We start from the raw sequence: 25,406 nt of genomic DNA, 5'->3' as shown, positions 1-25,406 counted from the left end.
TTTTAAATTTAGTTTTTGTAAAATGTAATTTAAAATGAATAAATATTTGTAACAATTTTAAGTATAAAAAATAACCACCGTTATACATTTTGCTATTTTTGTTAATTTGTTGAGATGTTGGAGTACCGAAACCCAAGAATGGACCGTGGGTACTTGAAGAGGGTCCCCAAACTCCACAACAACAACAACAACACCGTACCAACACAGCCTGTGTTCTCTCTCTCTCTCTACACTGAGCTGTTGTGCGTGTGTGTGTGTGCCCACTTTTGAAGTTGCACACGCTAATACGGTGTGTGTTTGTGTGTGTTTGGGTGTGTGATCAACTGTGTGAGTGTGTGTGCAGGGCTCAAAAAATTACAGGCTGTGGCGCTATGTTAAAGCGGGGGTAAGGGGGAGGGGGTAGGTTGGATGGATATACCCATCTGTTCAAAACACACACTCACACACACACACACAACATATGCAAAGTGTGTGTGTGTGTGTGTGCGTGCGTGTATGTTGAGTGACCACTGTGGTGACTGTAGTAGTGCCTCACTGTGACTGAGCAAGTGTCATTATTGCTGCTCTACTACTACTCACAAAAATATCAATTTTTAAAACAGAAATTTGACCTTAAATTAATGACATAAAAATGCGCCCCCCTTAATTCTAAAAGCAACCCTGTAATGAAATAAAAGTGATCTTAAATTAAAGAATGATTTTGATAAACATGTAAAAAGTGAACTTGAAAATTGAGCTTTAGCTATGATCACGCATGTGGAAGGTTTATCAGCTGGGAATGGTTAATTATTATGGCAAAAATGAGAGTTACTGGTGTGCTCTGCCAGGCTCTGCCAGGCTGGATGGATAACTTACAGCACATTGCAAATAATCAGGCTGTATAGTTGAGTATCTCATCCCTCTGCACTAATCTCACTGTGCCATCACATAGTTGATATTTCTCACAAGCTCCAACCTTAAACTGTTGCTTTTTTAAGGATCAGGGTGATTTGTAAAATTATTTGATTCGTCAAAGTCTGTTCCTTAAAAGATATTGTGACTATCATTACTATTTAATCACAAAACAAATATTTATAAAGCTGTATGTAGTTTTGAGTTTTCAAGATTAATTTGAAAATTGCTACAGCTAGTTTAAAGTGAAAAATATTGTATTTTTAGTATTAGATAATAACAAACAGTGAAAACATAAAGAAATAAGTTAGTGATTGTTTTTAGTGAAATAGTTAAAATTAACCCTTACAAATTAACCTAATAATACTACCCAACAAATTGGTAATTTTATACATAAAAAAAGTTAAACCAGAATAAAAATGGATTCAAGAATTGGTTTGGATTATATTGTGGAAAATCAAGAGTATACCAGCAAACTAGCCTCAGGTAAATTTTATTTAAATTATTGAAATTAAAGGGTGTGGGGGGGGGAGGGGGTGAATGTTTGTTTATTACTCTAGGTCAGGTTAGGTTTGGTAATATTGGATACTGGGTAGCCTTTAATAGTTAGGTCACCACAGGTATAGGATCTGAAGGGGTTAGACATGGGAAAACTACTTATTTTCAATTTATTTCCAAAATAGTATAGATTGTCTGGGGGGTTCAGTGCTAGATATTCACTTTGAGGGAAAGCACCGTAAAAAAAGCTTCTTTAATCTAAAAGTAAAATAAAATTAAAATGAATGATAGGTATTTATTTTTGTCGGAATTTCCTGTATTTAATAAATAGGGTGTTTCAAAAACTATAGTTTTTTGTTGATAAAATAGTGAAAAATTGTGAATTAAAGTTCCTACAAACGCTAACCTTATTAATTCGTTTCATTTTCATTTTAACCCAAAAAATTCTTTTTAAAACGTTTTTCATTTTTATATTTTATTGATTTAACAGTATTTTTAAATTTAAGAGTGAATCTTTTTAATACTTATGTTTTGCATCGTATTATAGAAAGCTTTTCGCACATGGTAAAATGAAAAATTAAAATGGCTTACAGTAATTTATGATTTTTATTTTATTATTTGTGAAAAATTGTCTGAACTACGATACAATACATGATTTTTCAGTGAAGCTGAGAATCGGTTGTAATCCAGCGGATATTGATAGGTTTCGTAGCCATACTTGAAAATTTTCTTCCTGAAAGCTAATATATTTAATCTAAGTTAATGAAAATCCGCAATTTGATGGTATTTTGTAACCCACTGATAATTAATCATATTATATCAACGCTATAACGGGTATTTCCTCAACTAATGATTCTTCAACAAATTTGAGAAGTCATAGAGCAATGCATTATACATATACTAGCGGCTTCGCCCCTAGCCTCTAGGGGCTTTGCCCCAAGAGGTTTGATCAACCTAATTTTTCGTATTTTAGATTTAAAAAGAAAAAGTAAAAAAATTTTTTTTTGGGGGGTATTTTTTATTTTTTGGGGGGGGGTTGGGGGTGTCCCACCCCCCAAGAAAACAGCTTAAAACCATCACAGGACCAGTAGGTATATTCCCTGAAGAGTAGAGCCCAATCGGTTTAGTGGTTACTGAGATCTTAAGCTTCAGACGGACAGACAGACGGACAGACGGACAGACAGACAGACAGACATCGTTCTACTTTGTATTATAGATACGATGATTTAATATTTTATATACTTAAAATTTATCATTTTATAGACATTTTTAGGGGGGGAGGGGGTTGGAGTGGGCACTCCCTCAAATTTATTTACATTAAAAAAATACAATTTCAAAAAGATCCCGACTAATATTGGTTTTTAAAGATTGTTTTAAATGTGTCAAAAAAAATGAAAAGACTTGGGTGGTAAAAAACTGATTTATAATCAAATATAATTAAAAATCGATCAAAATACCAAAGATTATTATTATAAATTTGCCTTTACTTAACTAATTATATTTTAAGGTCAAAATATTTAGGTACAGTTAGTTCGTGCATGTATCTTATTGTTTAGGGCTCAAAGTAACTTGAATAAGAGTAATATATTTAATTACTAGCGGCTTCGCTCCTAGCCTCTAGGGGCTTTACCCAAAGAGGTAATTAAAAAAAAGTACTACTGGAGTTGCCACCACTAATTTGAAATAATTTTAAAAAATTGAGGGGGATTATTTTTTTTTTGGGGGGGGGGGGTTTGGGTGTCCCATCCCCCAAGATGGTTACTGAGATCTTAAGGGACGGACGGACGAACAGAAAGACAGACTGACAGACAGACAGACAGACGGACAGGCGGACAGACTGACAAACAGACAGACAGACAGACGGACAGACTGACAGACAGACAGACGGACAGGCGGACAGACGGACGGACAGACATCATTCTACTTTGTATTATAGATGGGATCGAACTTTTAACTTAAAATGCGACACTTATTATAGGCTTCTTCTAATTGGGTTACTTTTGTAAATGTATCACATAACTAAATCATGAGAACCCCATATATATCATTACCAGAGAGTTAGAGGACAATGGGCTAAATGTTACTTAAGTCCCCAAAGTGTTTTCTTATTGGTTGTCTAAACAACTTTGGGGACTTTTGGTCAATTTTGATTGGCTGGTTTATTAAGTCAAGTGTTGAAACGTTTCAAACATTAATTGTAATCTACAGAAGGGGAAATTATGCGTATCATCATTGAGAATGTACTTCAATTTATCGCCGATTGTTTTATCCCTTTAGACCCTTGAATAACTACCCATTGCTCTTCATTCACATCACGGGACACTTACCTAATTTTTTGGCTGTGTCCTTTTTATTACGAATATGAAACACTAGGTAAAAGTGATAATTTGAAGAAGGGAAAAATTGTGCTGAGGGACTTAATTTTGGACTTTAAATTACACAGGTACCCAATTTTTTATAACCACATTGTCTTATTCATTTGCTTAAAACTTTTATTAATTTTTTTGTAGGTTGGTACCAAACCAGAAGTGTCAAAACTCTTCAAATAATAATTCTAATCTACATAAGGGATAATTTAGTTAATCATCATTGGGGATGTACATAAATTTATTGTCCATTTAATTTATAACTGGAAAATAAATTGCAAATTATTTATGGATTAGTTAAAGAATACCTTTTTAGTTTTTATAATATCTTGGGCTAAGTACATATATAAATTAATTATTATACATGAAGTACCCTTTATACATAAATTATAGGTTTAATAAAGTTGTTTTTTTAGTGTTTAAAATTTTTCAAAGTATTCCAATACAATAGAACAAAAACAGGAATAGTTTTAAAGATAGGAACGCAAAACAACAAGCTATTATGGAACAGTAAATTTATTAATAGAAATTTTTTAATAGAATACTGTTTGTCAGTAAATCAAGAAATATCTTATTTTGAATATATTGCTCACTTTCAACTGATTAATCTTTAAGTATAGCAATTAAATTTTTAGTTTTCCCTCAATTTCTTTAATACTTGAATGTCAATTTTCGAAATTATTAATTATTTAACAAAATATGTTGAAATTTTTTGTCTCTTGTAAAATTTAATGTTCTAAAAGAGAATGGTTAATGGCGCTCTTTTAAGGCATATATTGGGTAGGTGTTGCCTTAAAGAAACAAAAATATCAACAGAAATAGTAAAAATTAATACTTCCAAACATACCTTTAATTAGAAGGGGTATATTATCAGTATGTACTACACCTATTATTTCTAATTAGAGGATTTAAAATTTTTTATTTTACATACATTACTTAACTTTAAAAATTTATGTCATATTTGGTGATTTATTCACAATAACCGTCAAACTGGCAAATTTTGTATTTTAATATTTAGGAATCTTAAGGTTTGGGGATAAGACAATAGACGATAAATTTATGAACATTCCCAATGATGATAAAGAAAATTACCCTTTTAGTAGATTAAATTTAATTGTTGAAATTTAAAATAATTTTATTAAAACTAGTTGATCAATGTTTTAAAGTCAAGAAGTGGTAGAAAGTGTTTATAAATGTTTGGGTACAAGTATAATTTACATTCCTTTGTCCCTCCTTTACCTGACAATCATAATTTATCTATTGACAAAAAAAAGCATCTTTTAATGTAAAACTGTACAAGAGAATTGCTTTCTTTTATAATGCTAATTTTTGAATAATGTATATTGCATGAACATATATAAATTATCTCCATATATGGAAATAAGGTGTAGTACCTTAGCTGCACTCAAATACAGCTAATCTCAGGGATATTCAGGGATAAGACAATGAAAAACAAACCCCATGATTACAAACAAAATTAGCCCTATTTGAGATTAAGATTATTGGTTAAAAAGTTTGTACATTAAAAGTTTTGAACCAACTTATCAAAGATTGATAAAAGTATCCTAAAGTTTGTGAATATAAAACTTTATAAACTTTGGGTACCAGTGTAATATATAGTCCAATGTTTCCTCCCTCCTCCTTGGCTATTCTATATTATAACAGGCATATAGGAGTAAGAAAAGTGAAATTTCCCCAAAATTCTTAAAAATCAAAATAATAACTAAGTAAAGCAGCTAAAAAGCATCCAAGAAGCAGCTTAGTCCAAAATATTAAACTTAGTAAGATGTGGGAATGTCTATAATTTTCAAGAATTGGTCGAAGGCAGGTTTTAGTCTATTTTGCGCTCACGATAAAAACTAACCCCTAATATTTTTTTTAGTTCATTTACTTCTCCCCTTGCTTCTGTTGAATTATCTTGAAAGAATTTTATAATTATTCTTTCTTCAATTTTCTTGGTACACATGTTCTGAAGAAAGATGTTATTATAATGTAGTAATTTTTAGCTTTCAAAACTGCCAATAAATGTATCACAAACACAAAAAGGCTACATAGCCGCCAATTCAGCGGAATATTTGCAGCTGCGGATTAAATTAAACCGACAGGATTAAATGTTGGCTGAAATTTCTTTAACGTTTTTACGGCTCTTCTGATGCTGGAGGCTGCGCTAAACCCAAATAAAAGACAGCTTTATTACACCTGCGATCTGTTGATATTCTGCAGCTTAATAAAGCAGCTACCGAGCACTGCAAAATTCAAGCTTTATAAAAATCTAATATTAACGGTAAAAGAAAATATTAAAAGATGATTATTATTAATCTATCTAAACCTATTTAGTTTGAATACCTACATTAACATCTAGCTAGTAACTTTACTCCAAAAAATCTCAAGATTTTTTCATTTTTTAAAAGAATATTTTTACATATGGTTTGCCTATAAAAGAACCCACACCCCCTCTTTAATGTTTTTTAATATCGTGCATTGCATTCAGGGACTAAGTATGCAGTATTTCGGCAGAAATCTATGGGAGCAAGGATTTTATGTATGTAAAAATGTCCATTTTTGACAGTTTTTAAAGAAGTTTAATCATTAGAGAATTTTAGCTAAATTTTATAAATGTAATGGAATAAAATTAGTTAAAATTAAGTAAAATACAGGCAGATTTTCCCTCATGTTTACTCATGTTGGGGATTCTAACCCTGCGGGCTACCCAATGCCCAATAAAGCCTAACCTAATATTCCATAAAGTAATAAACAAACAAACGAAACACTATCCCCCACACTTATTATTAATTTATTTTGGAAATAAGGTTTTTTTAAGGAGATGGGTGGGGGGGGGGGGGGCCGGGGGTCCAGTTATTGACAGACACTGTCGGGGAAACTGCCGCTTTTTAAATAATAGTGATGTTTTTTTTGTATTTTTTTTCTATCTTTTTATCGCTGACATGAACCACCCCCGCCAATCTTTTGTTCTACAGGATTTTCATTGTTGTTATAAAAGGAGCCCAAATTTTCTAGTACATTAGTCAAAAGGCTTGGGAGTAATTTTTATTTTCAAAAGCGAAGATTTTCTATAATTAGGGTCTGTACGTCTGTCTGCACGACCTTACGTAATTTTCATTAGTTTAGTCATGTTAGAATTGTCCTCTCGATTTCAAACAACTATTGTAACAGTTAGGCATGATTTAGAAAAAATATTAACAATGGAACAATGATTCCTTGGACAACAAGGTACAATATTTTGGGCAAAACATCTTTATAATCCAGTCATGAAAATGTATTTATGTCCTTAAAAAGAATATTGTATTTAAGCAATTTTGCAACAAGTTTATATACAATTTTGTTTATACTTTTTAATTAATATTATTGGTACACAAGAACGTCTTGTATGAAAATATTGATATTAAACAAAATTTATCACAAAGCGTGCTTTCAATGTATTTTATCAATCATTTTTTTGCTCAATGAGTCCTTAAATTGAAACTTTTTTTATTTCATGACAATTCAATTTAAACTTCAGGGGGAGGGAGAGTTTATCAAATTTAACCTCAAATAAATAATCATAATTTGTTTCATTAAACTGTATTTTCATTGTATATCAACTAAATAATTACACAGATCTGTTATTTCAACTTGCAAAAATGAAGGCAATACAGACTTTCTTTATATGGAATATCCCTTTCTTTTATGACTTGTGCTAGACGATTGGAATTACGTTTTTTAAGCAGTTGTTTAAGTATTTGTTGATTTTTGCCATATTTTATTCGTAGTAAGCAAAAAATATCTAAAACAATTACAAACTGACAAATAATATAGTTATATCAATAGTAATATCAATAGTATTTTTTAAAAATACCAATGTAGAGACATTTTTTTCAAGCAAATTGTCAATGAAATACAGTTTTGGCATTTTAGTTAGATCAGATTTTTAATAAAAGATCATACATTTAAAATGTATTAAAATCCCTAATATAAAAGTTTGTTTTTATGTACTACATTATATTTTATTTTCAAGACTATAGCTTTTATATGAATTATTTATACCTTTATTTTGGGTGGGGGTAATGATACACAAAATTACCCCTTCTGCAAATTAAAACTTTTGGTAGAAACGTGTGAACACTCAACCAAATAAATTAACCAATCAAAATTCACTAAAGTCCCCAAAGTTGTTAAGTCAACGAATAAGAAAACTTTGTTATATACCCTTGGGGACTAGTGTAATAAACAGCTTATTGTCCCCTCTCTCTCCGGATAACTGCCTATTTAGGTTATCCTTGTTTTTCTTGACCAGTTTTAGATTCCGTGACTTTTTATCTTAAGCTGTCTTTTTGAAATTGGGATAAAGATTCTATATTCTAATATATAGTTGGTTGTGACTCGTGAGATTGTTTATTGATTTGTAAGATCTCTTAAATGGCTTGGTAAACTAAATAATTGCAAGAAAGCTTTCTTTTATTGATTGCTTGGTTTAAATTTTCAAAACATCCAGTTTACATGGCCCAATCTATTTTAATTTTAATTTATGTAAGGTTTAAAATATCCTCAGATGGTTTTACCACACCCTTACTCAACAATTCATGTCCAAGCGACTGTAATGGACACATTAGGTTCGGGGGTGTCAACACCCCCCTTTAAATTGAAATTAGTCACTCCAGTTTTCCTCTTTTATCACCGCCTAATGGATCGAACGCCACTTGTAAACACTGATATATCTTGTCTTGGCTGTTCCGTCAAATGATTTGCAGGCAATACCTACCCTTTCCGGCTTAGATTGATGATTAGCCACTTTTGATAAGAAGTGACAAAAAGCTTATCGCCGTTGGTTCGCGCTGGACGTTTGTGTGCGGATTTTCACATTCAGTCTAGAAAATTAATGAATATTGGATAAACTTACAACCCTGTCTTTTCTCTAATATTTTTATTAGGACATAATTTCTGATTTTTCGTCTCTTTATCACTTTTTCCAGTAAAAAAATCCTTGCTGCATATTAAAATTATTGGTCAAAAATTTTGGCAACTGCTAGTTTGAAAGCACCCAAATTTCTTGTACCAACAAATAACGCAACAACGATTATAAAACTTTGGGTGCTAGCGTAATTTACAGTCTTATTTCCCCTTTCCTACTTTAGATTTTATAATATGAAATATTTATTAAATTTTCAAACCTGAAGTATTCTAACACTGGCAATTATGCAAGTTTTAAGTAGGCAAGGTAAAAAAGGCATTTTCTATCGACACTTTCAAATCAATTATTGATAATTCAATTTTAATGATTGATTTAAATTTAGCTAGTGTCATACAAAAGACAATAAAATTAAATCTGCTTAGAACTGCTGTATATCAGGCGTCTGACAGTAGGGTAAATGTATATACTATAATATATATATTAATGAACATTATTATGCTCAGTTAGGACTTCTTAGATAATGTAAGAGCTACGGAGAGGAAAATTAAATTTATCTGCAACCATGGATCTAAAGGGATAAGACAATGGCTGATAAATTGATGTACATCCCTAATGATGATCATAAAAATACCCTATCTCTAGATTAAAGTCTTTGGTTGAAACGTTTTATTATTAGCTTAATTTATTTCAGTATAATTACAAATAACATGAAATAAACTATAATATTTTTGGATTTTTTTTTATAAAATAAATACAGTAAAATATTTCACAACTAATCAAAATTCACAGAAGTCCCCAAAGTTGTAAAGCCAACGAATAAGAAAACTTTTGGTACTAGTGTAATAAACAGCCCATTGTCCCCTCTCTCTCTTAGATCTACAACCCCTTATACCCCTTCATATTTGTTTTGTAGGGGGGGGGGGGGGGGGGGCACATATTATTATAGTTCATTGCCCTATCTCCGGAGTTTATCAACTTAAATCATAATTATTTATATAAGTTTTAGTTTTTAACCCTATTAATTATCTACTTTAATTTATTTTATTTGAAATTCACTTCAAATTTAAAAAAATAATCTTCTTAGATTAATAAAATTATTAAAATTTAACCTAGAAAAAATTACTAATTGAAAAAATCAAATTTATTTAATTTTTTACTAATTTTGATTATTTTAAACAATTGCTTATTTGAATTACTTTTCTTTGTAATTTACTTAAAATGTTTAAAAAATCATCTTCTTAGATTATACAAATAATTAATCTATTAAATTGACCCTAAAATTTTAAAAATCTTGATTCTTTTTACTGATTTTAATTACCGTGTCTTCTAACAAAGTAGGGTCTGTTTATATAATACGTAAAATATCTGAACCGTCAATCCAATAAATATAAAAGTCTGAATGAATTGAACAATATCTTAATTGAGCCAACTGTAGTAAACTTTTGCAGGAACCTATTACGAGTATTTTACGCAAAAAAGCTTTTTAATTAGACTGTACTACATTTTAGTGTTTATGAAAATGTTTAAAGTTTATTGTTGATCACAGCTGTGTTTTAGTTTTAGTAAGTTTGTGACGATTTTAAAAATTTTGTTATGATTGAAATTTTACTTATATTTGCCTCCTTAAGATTATTTATCCTATTAAAATAAGGTTCGTGCACAGCCCCCTCCCCTCCCACCCTTCTATTGATCTTTAAAAAAGAAATACGAAGCTCATTTTAAACAAATTTTATTGAAATATTAAAAGTTCAAACAGAGAGACGGACAAATTAAGTTACAGAATAGGTGCTCGAATTTATCAAAGTATATTTCACAAGAAATTTTAAGATTCTATCTCATTCAGCAGCTTAGTAATTCCAGAAAGTGAGCGAACATTGGGCTGTTTATTACCCTAGTCCCCAAAGTCGTATAATATCGTTTTCTGATTCGTTGGCTTAACATCCTTGGAGACTTTTATGGAATTTCGATCAGTTGGTTCATTTAGTTGAGTGTCTAAAAAACGTTTCAATCACTAATTGTAATCTACAGAAGGGGTAATTTTGTGTATCATCATTGAAAATTTACATAAATGTATCTTACGAAGAAATTATCTTAATCTCAAATAGAAGCTGAGTAAATTACATTTTCCTTTAGACTGACGGTCTAATGGATCTACTGCATGTATTTGTATATTTAACCTTTAAAAAAATAACAGTCCAGGAAATCACGTTTCGTTTCCAAGAAAACGTTACAGACTTATAAACAGACGGAAAGACTGACATGTTGAATTAAGAGTCTCTGCTAAAAATGTGTTGCAATGCAAGACATTTAAAGAAGCTTTGCTTTAATAAAAGTGGTAAAAACTGGACATAAAATGCTTATGTTTTCTCTTAATTAAAGCATAAAATGACTCATTTTCTACTGTGCATATTGTTTTAAATATTTATTTTTGAAATTCTAGAAAAGTGATGAGTGTTTATTAATCGAAGTTTTATATTAGTAAACATTAATTTTTATTATGTTCATATAATAATTGGAAATTTTCTCCATTTTTTGATAGCAGAGAATGAATTTGATGACAAACAGTGACGTGCACAGAGTTTTACCAAGGGGCAGAAAAAAGGAGAAGGCAGTTCTTCCCACTTTAGTTTTTGGAGAATTTGGGGCATGCTTATATCTTATTTTATTAGGTAGTAAGTTTTTTTTGTCTGAAACTTAAGATTTCATAACTACTCAACTGGTCGAGTTCTCATTTTGGGCAAGTTTCATATAGGTCCCGGGATTGCTTTAGGCTCTTACACCTTTAAAACATCACCCATATTATTAAGGGCGCAGCCATTAGTATGCTTTTAAAATAAATATAGAAAGACTAGATGAATAATCATTAGTTCAACTAATAGGACTAATAAAGCTATTGCACATAATCTTATATCATATCTGGATGGAAAAAAAACTTAAACTTAAATTTTAGATTTTCTGTTCTAAAAATAGTTCGTATTTTGGTTGTTACAGAAGAACACCCAAAATAATATTCGGTTATTTGATAGCCATAACTTTACAGTTTTCTAAAGAAATTATTTACTCATTATATACAAGTTTTTTTTTCTAAACACGTCATTTTATGTAAGTAGTATTTTGTACATTCATTTTTGTCAATTGTCAATAATTATATGTTTGACATTTTGATATGTTTTCATGATATCATGTTTTCAAAATCCGAGACTTTTCAATGATAACTCTGTCCTTTGTTGGCAGATTTTTATTATACTAATATTTTATTGATTTAGTACCATAGACGGTCAATCAGACATAAAGAACAAATGATAATTATAAAATCTTACCTTTCGTATTAAAATACGTACACTTTCTCCCAATAATAGGGTCGGATCCTCCCGACACTGTGTTACATATGGGAGGTTTGTTATTAAACTATTTTAACAAGGGAGGGAGGGAACAAAAGACTATAATTAACGCTGGTACCCAAAGTTTTATTACCTTGTTTTCTTATTGTATATCAATTTATCGTCCAATTTTAATAAAACCTAACCGAGCTATATTATTTTCAGCTCTGGATACTACGAGTGTTGAGGTTAAGAAGCAAGTTTTCGAGCTACTATCCGCCCTTTGTGTCTATAATAGTGAGGGATATAATAGGGCTCTGCAGGCTCTTGACCATTATAAGGTAAACTAGATAGATAGATAGATAATTAGATATCTCCACCCTATGTATCTATAATAGTGAGGGATATAATAGGGCTCTGCAGGCTCTTGACCTATGTAAGGTAAACTAGATAGATAGATAGATAATTAGATATCTCCACCCTATGTATCTATAATAGTGAGGGATATAATAGGGCTCTGCAGGCTCTTGACCATTATAAGGTAAACTAGATAGATAGATAGATAATTAGATATCTCCACCCTATGTATCTATAATAGTGAGGGATATAATAGGGCTCTGCAGGCTCTTGACCATTATAAGGTAAACTAGATAGATAGATAGATAATTAGATATCTCCACCCTATGTATCTATAATAGTGAGGGATATAATAGGGCTCTTGACCATTATAAGGTAAACTAGATAGATAGATAGATAATTAGATATCTCCACCCTATGTATCTATAATAGTGAGGGATATAATAGGGCTCTGCAGGCTCTTGACCATTATAAGGTAAACTAGATAGATAGATAGATAATTAGATATCTCCACCCTATGTATCTATAATAGTGAGGGATATAATAGGGCTCTTGACCATTATAAGGTAAACTAGATAGATAGATAGATAATTAGATATCTCCACCCTATGTATCTATAATAGTGAGGGATATAATAGGGCTCTGCAGGCTCTTGACCATTATAAGGTAAACTAGATAGATAGATAGATAATTAGATATCTCCACCCTATGTATCTATAATAGTGAGGGATATAATAGGGCTCTGCAGGCTCTTGACCATTATAAGGTAAACTAGATAGATAGATAGATAATTAGATATCTCCACCCTATGTATCTATAATAGTGAGGGATATAATAGGGCTCTGCAGGCTCTTGACCATTATAAGGTAAACTAGATTGATAGATAGATAATTAGATATCTCCACCCTATGTATCTATAATAGTGAGGGATATAATTGGGCTCTGCAGGCTCTTGACCATTATAAGGTAAACTAGATAGATAGATAATTAGATATCTCCACCCTATGTATCTATAATAGTGAGGGATATAATAGGGCTCTGCAGGCTCTTGACCATTATAAGGTAAACTAGATAGATAGATATCTCCACCCTATGTATCTATAATAGTGAGGGATATAATAGGGCTCTGCAGGCTCTTGACCATTACAAGGTAAACTAGATAGATAGATAGATAATTAGATATCTCCACCCTATGTATCTATAATAGTGAGGGATATAATAGGGCTCTGCAGGCTCTTGACCATTATAAGGTAAACTAGATAGATAGATAGATAATTAGATATCTCCACCCTATGTATCTATAATAGTGAGGGATATAATAGGGCTCTGCAGGCTCTTGACCTATGTAAGGTAAACTAGATAGATAGATATCTCCACCCTATGTATCTATTATACAACCATGGGATGTTTTTGGTATGAGCTAAACGTCCTGATATCAGATGGATAGATATTTAAAATTTTTATGATGCTTTAAATAGACTCGAAGTTTACCTCTCGGAGCAACCTAATAGATAGACAGATTGAGAGATATATTTCTCATATGTATAAAAGTAACAGGATGTCTGTGAGTCTTTCTGTGATTCTGTCTGTGTGTTTGTACCGAAGGAACTGGCCAACCGCTGAACTGATATGGTTTTTTACAATGTAGCTTCTCATAGGTCCTGGAAAGATTTATAACTATTTTGGGTGGATGGTATTGCTTTTTATCCGATTGTTTTAGATTTTTTTTTAGACAAAATGATATTTAGGTATAAAGATAAATAGACAACAATAGATTTATCTACAGAAAGGGTATAAAAACAATTGAGTATGAGAATGTATAAACATATGTAAATATAATTGTAAATGTAAAAATTAAAATTTTTAGGGCTTTAAGTGTGAAAGATATCGTTTCGGATTAGTTGTGCAAGAGCTGAAAGCGGCAAAAGCAAACGAATACAGGTTAGTTACATTATTAGACAATGATGATTCATAGGACAATAAGAAACAATATTATAAGCGAAGCATCTCCTTAAACAAGTTCTAAAATGTATGTATGTCCATGAACAGTATACTGTAGTTAAGCAATTTTGTGACAAATGCTATATATAATATATTTATACTTTAAAATTTATATTCTGCTTTCAATCTAGAAGAATTAATTTTCGTCTGATGTTATAGTTTCTCTTTTGAGGATATTGTCTAAATGTCATCCTTGTCATCTTATGTATTTAATTATTTAGGACTGTTCTGTTTGCTTTTATCAACTGTTTGATAATTTCAACTCCCCAACTGAAGGATAGAAACAGAATTAGAAATGAATTTATAGGTAAGGGTTCTTTTTTCAGGAAAGTGTCAGGATATCTATCTATATATGTGTCTGTCTGTCTGTACGAAATACCCGCTAACCGCTGAACCGATATGATTCACCTTTACAATGTAGTTTTTCTAGTAAGGTGTTTATATGTCTGTTTGTCAATTAAGATCTCACAAACTAGTAGGTTGTTAGGATTCTCTTTTTTAGGGAGGCTTCAATTTTTTTTTTGGTTTATGAATCTTCATTTAGAGGTGATGTCAACCCTCTACAAGAGAAATCATCCCCCCCCCCCCCCCTGTAAAATATAACCTCCCAATTCCCCAAGAATTAGATATAAGTATTACTATTCAGTCTTGTGGGGTTGAGGGTATTAAAGAAAAGCCCCAAGAGGATAGGGTATATAAGTATTAAATATTAATACAATTCAATAACACCAAAAATTACATGTTAAACGTTTTATAACGCCATAAATATGAACAAAATGTGGTAAAAAAATGACAATTTAAAAATATTTTGAATACAATAGGTTTTATATGGTGAGCCTGACTATTCTCAATGCCTTTTTTTTAAAAATAAAAAAGGGATAAGTAAATGAATATAAATATATATATCGGATCTACTGCAGTTCACGGTAAAATATTGCTGGTAACGAATATTGCCAAAAATCTATGAATTTTAAAGGCTGCTAGCTGCCAAACGGGTAAACGAAGAGATCATACCCGCACACCATTTTAAGCGGTATAAGAAGGCCTACAAATAATCTGAAATAGCCAAGATCCAATGATGCACAGGGAAAGCTTCACTGAAGAAAAAACGCGTAAAATAGGCCTTTTTCGCGCATTTCTCTGCACTGCGAGATAGTTATGCATTATTGATTTATAGCTATTCCAGATTATTTGTAGGCCTTCTTATGCCACTTAAAACAGTGTGCGGGCATGATCTGTACGTTCAGCCGTTTGGCAGCTAGCTGCCTTTTAAATTCATAGATTTTTGGCAATATTCGTGACCAGCAATATTTTACCGTGAACTGCAGTAGATATCAGCTAAAATGCATTAGGGTGCCATGTTTACCGAAATATATTTAATTTATATAATTATGAAGAAAAAGAGGCTTTTGTTTTGCCCAGTAGAATTATCATTAATATTTAGATTTAACTTATTATGTTAAAATGTAATATATTTAATCTAAATTCTTTGCCATAATTATTTTAAGCTGTAAAAGACAGAATTTAAAATTGTACATTGGACAAAGATTATGTTTTCTTCAATAGTCCTAACCCTGTTTTAATCTCCATACCTTTTTTTGCAGCGACTCTACTCTATAAGTAGCTTATGTGTCTGTAAAATATACATTCAACAAAGTTTATTGCACTTTTAAAATTAGTTTTATAACAACGTTATCGTATTTGTTTGCTCAAAAACTTTGGGGTCTTTTATTAAATTTGATTGGTTGGTTCCAATCTATGTAGTTTTATAACTTTTTAAAGCAATGATTATAGTCAACAAAAGGTCATTGGTTGTGGTGAACTTTTGGATTAAATAATTATCTTTTTCACCCTGAACTTTTATTTTACAAATTTTTGCAAAAAATTGACCCTTTTAACATGTTTTAGTATATTTTGCCTATATCTCTATTGTTCTTTTAGGACAATGGATTTATTATGACTTGGATCTTACAACAGATTTTTATATTCTATAATAAATTGAAATCTAGAATAACGATCTTCTCCATCCTCCTCCTTTAACCCATCCCCTCCTCTCCTACTTGATAAACAGTCCGACCAATAAATGCGAGGGGAAATTGTAACCTAAATTGACGACAATTTTGCTCCTGTCACAATATCCTTGTATATTCTACATCCATTTTTATAACACAAGTTGACTTCATTTATGGTGTATAATTTATCAGCAGCAAACATTTTCGAAGGTTTACACTTTTTGTAATGTTGGCATAACATAATAATTGACGCTATCCGTCCATCAATTGAAGCTTTTAACAAAATAATTAATATTTTGTCTGCTAACGCTATTGATAGAATCTAGTGAATTATATCAACTAGCGGCTCTGCTATTAGAGGCCTCTAGGGGCACTTACATAAGGGGGAATTCATTTTTTTTGGCATCGTGGGGCTTTTTAATAATTTGTGATAGTCCTTCCCTGGACCTATGAGAAGCTGTACAGCAAAGGAGAACTATATTGGTTCAGCGGTTAACAAGATTCTTTGCTACAAACTTACAGACACCCTGTTACTTTTATATAAGGATTGAAATCAATTAAACTTTTTTGATAATATTTGAAATTTTGTAAACTGTTAAAACATATAAAATCACGCACTTCAATATTATGTAAGCCTAACAAAAATATACTTGACTTTTTATCCAAAAGGTTTATTCGGCACTAGCGGCTGCGCCCCTAGCGTCTAGGGGCTCTATATTCGAAGGGCAGAAAAATAGCTTTAAACCATACCCAGACTTATTTATAAAAATAAAATAGCCTAAAACCATCTCAGGGCCTGTACGAAGCTTTCTTCTAAAAGAGAACCATATCGGTTCAGTGGTTAGTGAGATCACTCGCTAAAAACAAAAAAAAAATAGTTTTTTATAATATAGGATTGATAAAATCTTTCTCCCCACCATTCTCACATACTTTTTTGAAATTATTTATTAAAGAGGGGTAGTTTTTATTCTTCATTACTAAAAATGAGTTCATGTTAGGTTATATTGGATACTAGGTAGCCGTGCAGGGTTAGGGCACCGCAAGTATAGGCCCTGCACGGTTAGGGCATCCCACAGTGGCTATACATAAGATTAGTTCCAATTTATTTTAAAAATAAGGGGAGGATGGTATTAATATTGTTCGACATGCACTTTGTGGGAAATCTCCATTTTTTTATTATTTAAAAATTGCATTCAGAAGGAAATTTTAACAATTTTGTAGTAACCCTTAATTTTGAAAGTTGTGAATTGATAGGCCGATTCTATCATATCTAGACTGTCCAATAAATCATTTAGAATTCTATATTATGATATACAGCAAGCAATACAATATAATAAGAATAAAATAAGAGAAATTTAAATTTTAAAAATGGTTGAAAGAAAAATTTCAAAAGGATCTAAAAATCAAGCGACTAAATAGTTTTCTAACCTACAAATGTTATAAAAAATATCAAATTTTAAATTTTTACAATAATATAATAATTATTAAAATACACCCACATAAATCCACTAACCTTAGTACACACACAAATTTAATATTTTTTATATATATATTATATATTTGATAATATAAACTAATTGAATTTTTAAAATTTGGGAAAGGAGTAACAATACTCTTATGGAATAAATTTCACGAATGATTATAAAAAACTAGATGCAAATTATTGGTGGAAAAGTTGGGTCACTCCTAGTTTGGAACCAATTAATGCCAAAAAAGTACCCAAGGGTTTTGAGGCAACGAATAAGATAACAAATTTTTAAAACTTTGGATACACAGTCTAATTTATCCCCTCTTTCAATATGCGTATAAAACTGTAATTTATAAAATTTTGAGACCCCCTAACAAAAAGGAAATGTATACTTGAAGTTAAGTATTATTTTGACACCTTTCTGTAAACATGTTCAATCTACAATCTACTTTTCAGTGTATAATTAAACAAGGACGACACAATGTGTAGATAGTGTGGAGCAAATCTTTTTAATAATTCACTGATGATAGCTGCTAGTCAAAGGTTCTTTTTATCCAATGATATAAAGTAGTAGTTTTTTTTGTATGAAGCTAAAGATCTCGGTAAATACTGGTCCAAATAGGTTGTGCTTTTATTGGCTTTAGGCTATTTTCTACTTCTCACCGGCGCTTCCCAAAAGGCTAGGGACAAAACAATCAAAGGAACACAAGTATCTCGCCCCTCACCTCTAGGTCTTAGTCTTTTCAGGATGGTTAACCTTACCCTCTGAAGCATAGCCTAAAACCATGCAACGGTCTTTAAGTCTAGCAGTTTTAGAAAGCTTTAACTTAGAAAAAGCAATTTGTTATATCATGTTACACGTTTAAACATAAAACATATGTATAAAGACGGACAGAAAGGTCAACAGCAAATAAAATTATAGAGTAGCTGCACTGTAAACACTCTTGACTGTAAATTGTATCTATATGTATATATATAATATATATAAATTCCTCTATCTAAAATCACATATTATCAACTCAAGAATAGGAACAGAAATATGTCTACTGAAATTTTTTTTATTTAATCCACAAATTAATCCCAAAATCGAAAATAGCCTAAATCTGTCCAGAATCATTGTAAAGCTTCACTAAAAATTAAGTTTAAGTTCTCCTTTTTAGGATAGAGTTAGGCTGAATTAAATTTTTATATATTTATCTAGCGATAGATTTAGGATATTTTCAGCCCCATCCTACCCTCTTCGAATACATAGCCCTATATACAAGTGGCGCAGCATACTTTAATAAGGAATAAATAACCATGTCTTCATACCAAATACTAATACATAGCTTTCCATGTTAATATGAATCCATATATGAATATGAATGCCATGTTGTATATTACAATGCTTATCCATGTCTGAGCGCAAGATATTATCAATGCCGCGTTGCATTGCCGTGATTATTGGTTGGGCGATCATAAACTTGAGGCCTCCACCTGGTCGCAGTTTTGTAACTTGGGATTAAATTTTATATAAACAAGTATGATAACATAAATAAAGCTACGCTTCCAAACAGAAGCATAAAGATTAAAGAAGGGGGGTATAACTGCCCCACAGGCAAAACACCATTGATCTAAAACCCATGAAAAGGGTCGACACTTCTCAAAACAACCAAGGAAGGAGGTTTGCAAGTGAAAAGGTCACACCCTTCTTAAAATCAAAAAGAGTTACAGAAAAATTTTTAATTCTTGGTTTAAAATCGAAAATTATATGCATGCAATGCTTCATATAACTTATTTAACTACTACTGCTCTCAGCTATGCACTGTGGACGGTCAGACACAACAGAATATAGAAAAGCTTTGCTTTTAATTATTTAAAGTTTCTTAGTCACTGATAAATAATAAGCATAATTGTTTCAGGATGAATTCTCCCTTGTTAAATGTTAATTTATTAAATTAATATTGTTCTGTAATTGTCAAAAACATTTTATTTCACTCACGATGATTCATTGATTTAGATTCATATGGATCTTGTTGAGTTTTTGAGTATTTTGGTTTTCATCCACCCTCTTTTTTACTCTCACCAAAGGGATAATTTTTTTGGGTTAAATCCTCAAAGTATGCAGAAAAAAGATTAAAACAAACTACAATATTATTATCACATTATGAGTTTGATTGTTCCTCAAAGACAAGGATTTTAAGCAATAATACAATGGATGCTAAATTTACATATATCCCCAATGATGTTAAATTAACTTACTCCTTCAGTAGATTAAAAATTTTGGTTGGAAAGTTTGAACACTATTAACTTAAGTACCCAAAATTTTTAATCAAATAAACAAGATAATGTGGTTATAAAAGTTTGATACCAGTGGAATTTTCAGTCCAATGTACCCTCCCTCCTTATCTAAACTTAAAAATTTGCTTAAATCTCAACAAAAAAAATTAAAAAATATTGACAATTTTATGGATAAACTGTCCTTTTCCTAAATTTGACTCATTTCCTGTGTAAATTTAATTTTACGATACATGTACATATACAGTTGCCTTTAACTGATTTAAGGTTTTTGAAAAAAGTACCAAAAATAATTTTAGTATGTTTTAACAGATGTATTTTTTTTTAAATAAAATTTTCTCTTGAAAAAACGTAGGTAATCACAAGAAACTAAATATATGAAAGTTTCTCAAGATTTTAGAATTATTTGTCTTTATTTTTTCCATTTCAAAACTAAAGATAGAACAAAGTAATAGTGTCTGACTGATTATGACGTAACAAAAAAAAAATAGCCAATGAGAGGCCGTTATTGACCAATGGTAAAATTTATAGTGGCCTCTCATTGGCTAATCATAATCAGTCAGACACTATTACTGTGTTCCTAAAGATATATTCTAAAAACCTAAATAAGTTTCAAATAAACTGTGTGAACTTATATTCTGTAGCCTACAGTTATAAAATTTATATTGCAATTAAAAATGCAATTACTGACCTAAAATGAATCAAAACTAGGACAATTATATCCATTACTAGTCAGGAACAACAATACTATTTAAAATATCAAAGGTATTTCAAAGGGAGGGAGGAGATATTGGACGACAAGTTCCACTGATACCCAAAGTTTTGTAACCAAGTTTTCTTTTTGTGGCTCAAAACTTTGGTCTCCTTTATTGAATTACTAGCAACTTCGCCCGTAGCCTCTAGGGGCTTTGCAGCAAGAGGTAATTAAAAAAACATTAAAATTAAGGAGAATTTTTCATTTTTTGGGGGGTTAGAGGTGTGTCCCACTCCCCAAGAAAATAGCTTGAAACCCCCACAGGATTAATAGGTATATACCCTGAAGACTAGAATCCGATCGGTTCAGTGGTTACCGAGATCTTAAGGGACGGACAGACAGACGGACGTACAGAAGGACGGACAGACATCATTCTACTTTGTATTATAGATGATAGATTGGTTCCAAAATACAAGTGGCCAAAATTTTTAACCAATCATTTATTCTAGAGATGGGTAGATTTATTAACATAATTTAGAATGTAGGTCAATTTATCGTCCATTGTCTTATCCCTTTAGAAATTTCTGGTGTTTTATTAATAAAATCTTTGTACACATTTTATATACTTTCTTTTACGGACGAGGACTCTTAATACACACTCTAGGTATGGAGCAGCTGTGCTTCAAAATATTAAAATATCCCATAAATTTGTCGATATTGAAATGTCCAAAAATTTACAAAAGTTTTTTTTGAAAGGAAAATTACATTCATATGTACGCACACAAAAATTCATGTTCATCATTGTGAGGTGTGGTGTGTCATCCTTCCCGTGCAAATTCAGTATTCCGCCGACAAAAATCGTCAAAATGTTGCTTTTAACACACTGGCTATTTTAATATATATAATTGCTTATTTTGAAGTGTCTATAGAGCACTTAATCCTTCCTCCTTATTTTTAAGATAAGTTATGAATTAGATTGATAATTAGATTTTCATGTACTCTAAAAAGTGATACTCACATCTGGCTAAAATGACGATACCCTCCAGTCAGCTCTTTTACACCAAACCCTCCCCTCCTACTGGATGAATGAACTGACCAATAAATGAGATCGATGTTAGCGACCTAAATTGACGGCAATTTTTACCCTGTCAATATATCCATGTATATTATATTTCCATTTCGGGGATTTATGTCTAACCCTTGCAGTGTCTTGGAAGTTAAGAAAAACCTAAAACCGTAATACCAATATAGCTAAATATTACAATTTTGATTACAATATTATTTTTATATGTTTGTTAGCTAATATGATACTGGATAATATAATACAATACTTTTATGATGGTTTATCAAACAGTTTGTATGCAGAAATGGTGGGACACCCTTTGGTTTAACCTTTCACACTGAGTGTCAGTTATATGTTTAAACTGTTCAATTTTGTTATATCAATGTTTCCTGTATTGCCTTTAACAGTTGCGCAGAGTAGTCCTATTGAGTAATCCTATTCAGTTTTAAGACAGAGCTGCTTATCTTTATAGTGATTTTTCTCAAATTACCTTCTTGAGCACTGGAAACCCCCGAAATAAAATGCAAATATGGGAATGGGAAGTGTAAAAGATTGAGGGAGTTAATTGCCAACCTCCCCAAAAAAACAAAAAAAAACTGTTAAGGACCTGCATGAAGCTTCAGTGAGGCAAACTCAATCCAGTGTGGATAGCAAACACCCAAAGAGACAGACATACAAACATACAACGCATGTTCTTGAATAATCCTTTTTGAAACATCATTATAATATTTAAAACCAAAACTAATGATAAATTTAAATTCAAATTTACTGTTAGATAAATTGATCTTTAATTTATCATAAAAAGCTTAATACATCATACATTATTCTGAAAAACCAACAAGAATGACAATTTTAACATTAAAATTTGGCGAAAAAGAATTTAAAGGGTGTTAATATTCTAAGTCGGAACCATAAAAAGCTTTCTTTAAAACAGTAACTGTAAGTGTCTCAAAAATCAGCCATTTGACGTCATAAAAATGTGGAAGATAAGAGGAGAAGTGGAAAAGAAAACCCCTAAAAAAGGGATTGATAATCCCTCATTTTTATGACGTCATATGAATGATTTTTTTAGGCTTTTTGTTCAGTTACTTTAAAACACACAAAAATTATTCTACCGTTTTAAAGAAATTTGCTTAGATACTCAATTAAGAAAGATTAATTGTTATTGTGCAATAATGGACGTACCTTTTAATGTTAATTATATAGTTGCTTTGCTCAACGTATATATCATTTGGCCAATCCCCTAAGCTAAGAGTATGTGTCATATTTTTTTCTTCGCAAACACACACACACACACAAACACACACGCAAATACACACACTCACACAGAAAAAAAATTTGATGGGGGTCAGACGTTATCATTGTATATTTCTTTTCTCAATATGTGAGAAGGGATAGGAATACTAAAATCAATTTACACAACAAGGACAATTTAAGTCTTTTATTTTGATTTGTTAACAGTCCATTTACTTTTAAGTAGGTGTTTATATTTTCACTTAGGTGAAATTATCTATCAAAAAAGAAATATCTATCTACCTCATAGATTATATATATTAGTCGATATATACAGAAAAATATTCACAACGTTTTAAGTCTTTAAATATTTAGCTGTCCTGTTCTGCTAAAACTTTGGGTACGATTATTAAATCCTTAATCTTTCAAACTCGCAGTGTCCAAACTTTTCCATCAATGATTTTGATCTAAAATATTGATGAATATCGAATTTATCTTCCATTGTCTTATCCCTGAAGATCCCTGCGTTTTCATCTAATATTTGTATGTCTAACTATTGTGTAGATATCTAGCTATCTACTGTGTAGAATAGATATCTACATAGGATTTAAGATTTATTATTCTGTATGTCTTCCATATTACAAATCAGAAATAAAAGGACGTTGAAATTATATTTTTGATATTTAAAACTAGCAACTTTGCCCCCAGAGGCCTCTATCGTCAGTGAAGGAGGAAGGCGGTAAGTCGAATCTCCACTTTTTGTAAAGAAAAATTTTTTATTGGGGGAGGGGGGTGGGAGGGTGGGTACGATATCTCATGAGAATGGTGAAGTGAGACTATAAACCTTCCCTTGACATAGAAATAGCTTCACTGTAAAGGAGAGGATGTCAGTTCATCGGTTAACGTGTTCTTGATCTACAGACACACAGATAGGCAGACACACATCCTATTAATTTTGTATTATAAACAAGGATAACAACATCCATAAAAGCGAAACACTGAAACAGTAGGACAAACGGACATTTAAACTTGTATAGTGTCAGAACTGAATAATCAGAATATAAATGTATAAGAGTCGAAGCAAAATTGTATGTAAAATTTTTGAAAAACTGATTGATACAGAATAATGTTTATAGACATACTTACATTTTTAGGACTTGATTATAGAGTTGCTTCGCTTATAATATTATACTTTGTTGTCCCAGGAATAAGTATACCAAAAATCAGATCTATCGGATAATTAGATCACAGAAAAATTTGTTGTTTAAAAAAGTAGAAAAATCTAAATGTTTAAAATGGACGTACGGACATTCTGGTAATGATTATAGAGTTGCTACGCTTTCTAAATCTTACCTAACTACTACAGGAATCACCGTGCAAAGGTTGAAATCGATAGGACAATTTTGACTTGCCTAAATTAACGAAAAAAAAGCTGTCTTGGACGGACGGACGGACTGACCCTAATTATAGAAAAGCTTCGCTTTTAATAAATATTGAATTTTTGTGTGCTTTTCATGGAAGATTAATATCAGCTTAACAGGTTTTAGGCTATTCTTGGCAATCAATGCAATGGTTTATGACTCTAAAGGGATAAGACAATGGATAATAATTTGATTTACATCCCAAATGATGATAAATCTAAATACTCCTTCTTTATAAATAAATTAATGGTTAAAAGGTCTTGAAACCAATCAAAATTCAATAACAATAGCCAAAGTTTTTAGGCCAAAGACAGGATTATATAACTTTGAGTCCCATTTTTATTTACAGCCCATTGTTCCCTACCTCCCTGGGTCTGGGACCATTTAGAATCGTCTAGCCGCCGTCCACTACGTCTTTATAATGATCATGAGTTTTAGTTTTTTTCTAGGTGCGTTGTATCTCTTTAAGTAGCGTCTTTTTATAATTGGTCAGTTTTCGTTTTCTCCACTTTTTAATTCTTCTTCGGCACCTCGGGGCTAAAAAAATGGTTTTAATCTCATAATTGTACATTCTATATCCACGGAAAGCCGTTTATAATACGATGCGAGAAATAACTATTCCTTTTTGTAATTTTTCTCTTTTCCATACCTTTATGGGACTGTAAATTACACTGGTACTAAAGATTTTGGGTACTTTTATTGAATTGTGATTGGTAAAAATGTCCAAATTTCATGTTAATCTACAGAAGGGTTACTTTTGTTTATTATTATTGGGTATATAAATCAATTTATCATTGATTGTCTTATGCCGTAAGATACCTCAACTTACTTTTTTACCCAAACTAAGCCTCTAAGAATTATTTTGTTCTAGTTTTTATGAGTGAAGGTGCGCCCCA

At 31.2% G+C, this 25,406-nt stretch overlaps 1 protein-coding gene across 1 annotated transcript in view; it reads left to right on the top strand.

Moving 5' to 3' along the window:
• Positions 1 to 500: 500 nt before the first annotated feature.
• The window catches only part of form3 (FH2 domain-containing protein formin 3), a 143,735-nt gene continuing 118,829 nt past the window's right edge, over positions 501 to 25,406 (top strand). Inside the window, exons 1-4 of the mRNA XM_080161359.1 lie at positions 501 to 1,377; positions 12,210 to 12,325; positions 14,209 to 14,282; positions 14,564 to 14,649. Coding sequence (XP_080017485.1) covers positions 1,311 to 1,377; positions 12,210 to 12,325; positions 14,209 to 14,282; positions 14,564 to 14,649 — 343 coding nt within the window. The 5' untranslated portion in view covers positions 501 to 1,310. The remainder of the gene's footprint in view (positions 1,378 to 12,209; positions 12,326 to 14,208; positions 14,283 to 14,563; positions 14,650 to 25,406) is intronic.

Source organism: Acartia tonsa, chromosome 5 (genome assembly GCF_053477335.1).
Source record: "Acartia tonsa isolate MP-2025a chromosome 5, ASM5347733v1, whole genome shotgun sequence".
In the NCBI taxonomy this organism is placed as follows: Eukaryota; Metazoa; Arthropoda; class Copepoda; order Calanoida; family Acartiidae; genus Acartia; species Acartia tonsa.
This window is presented reverse-complemented; position numbering and strand designations above follow the sequence as displayed.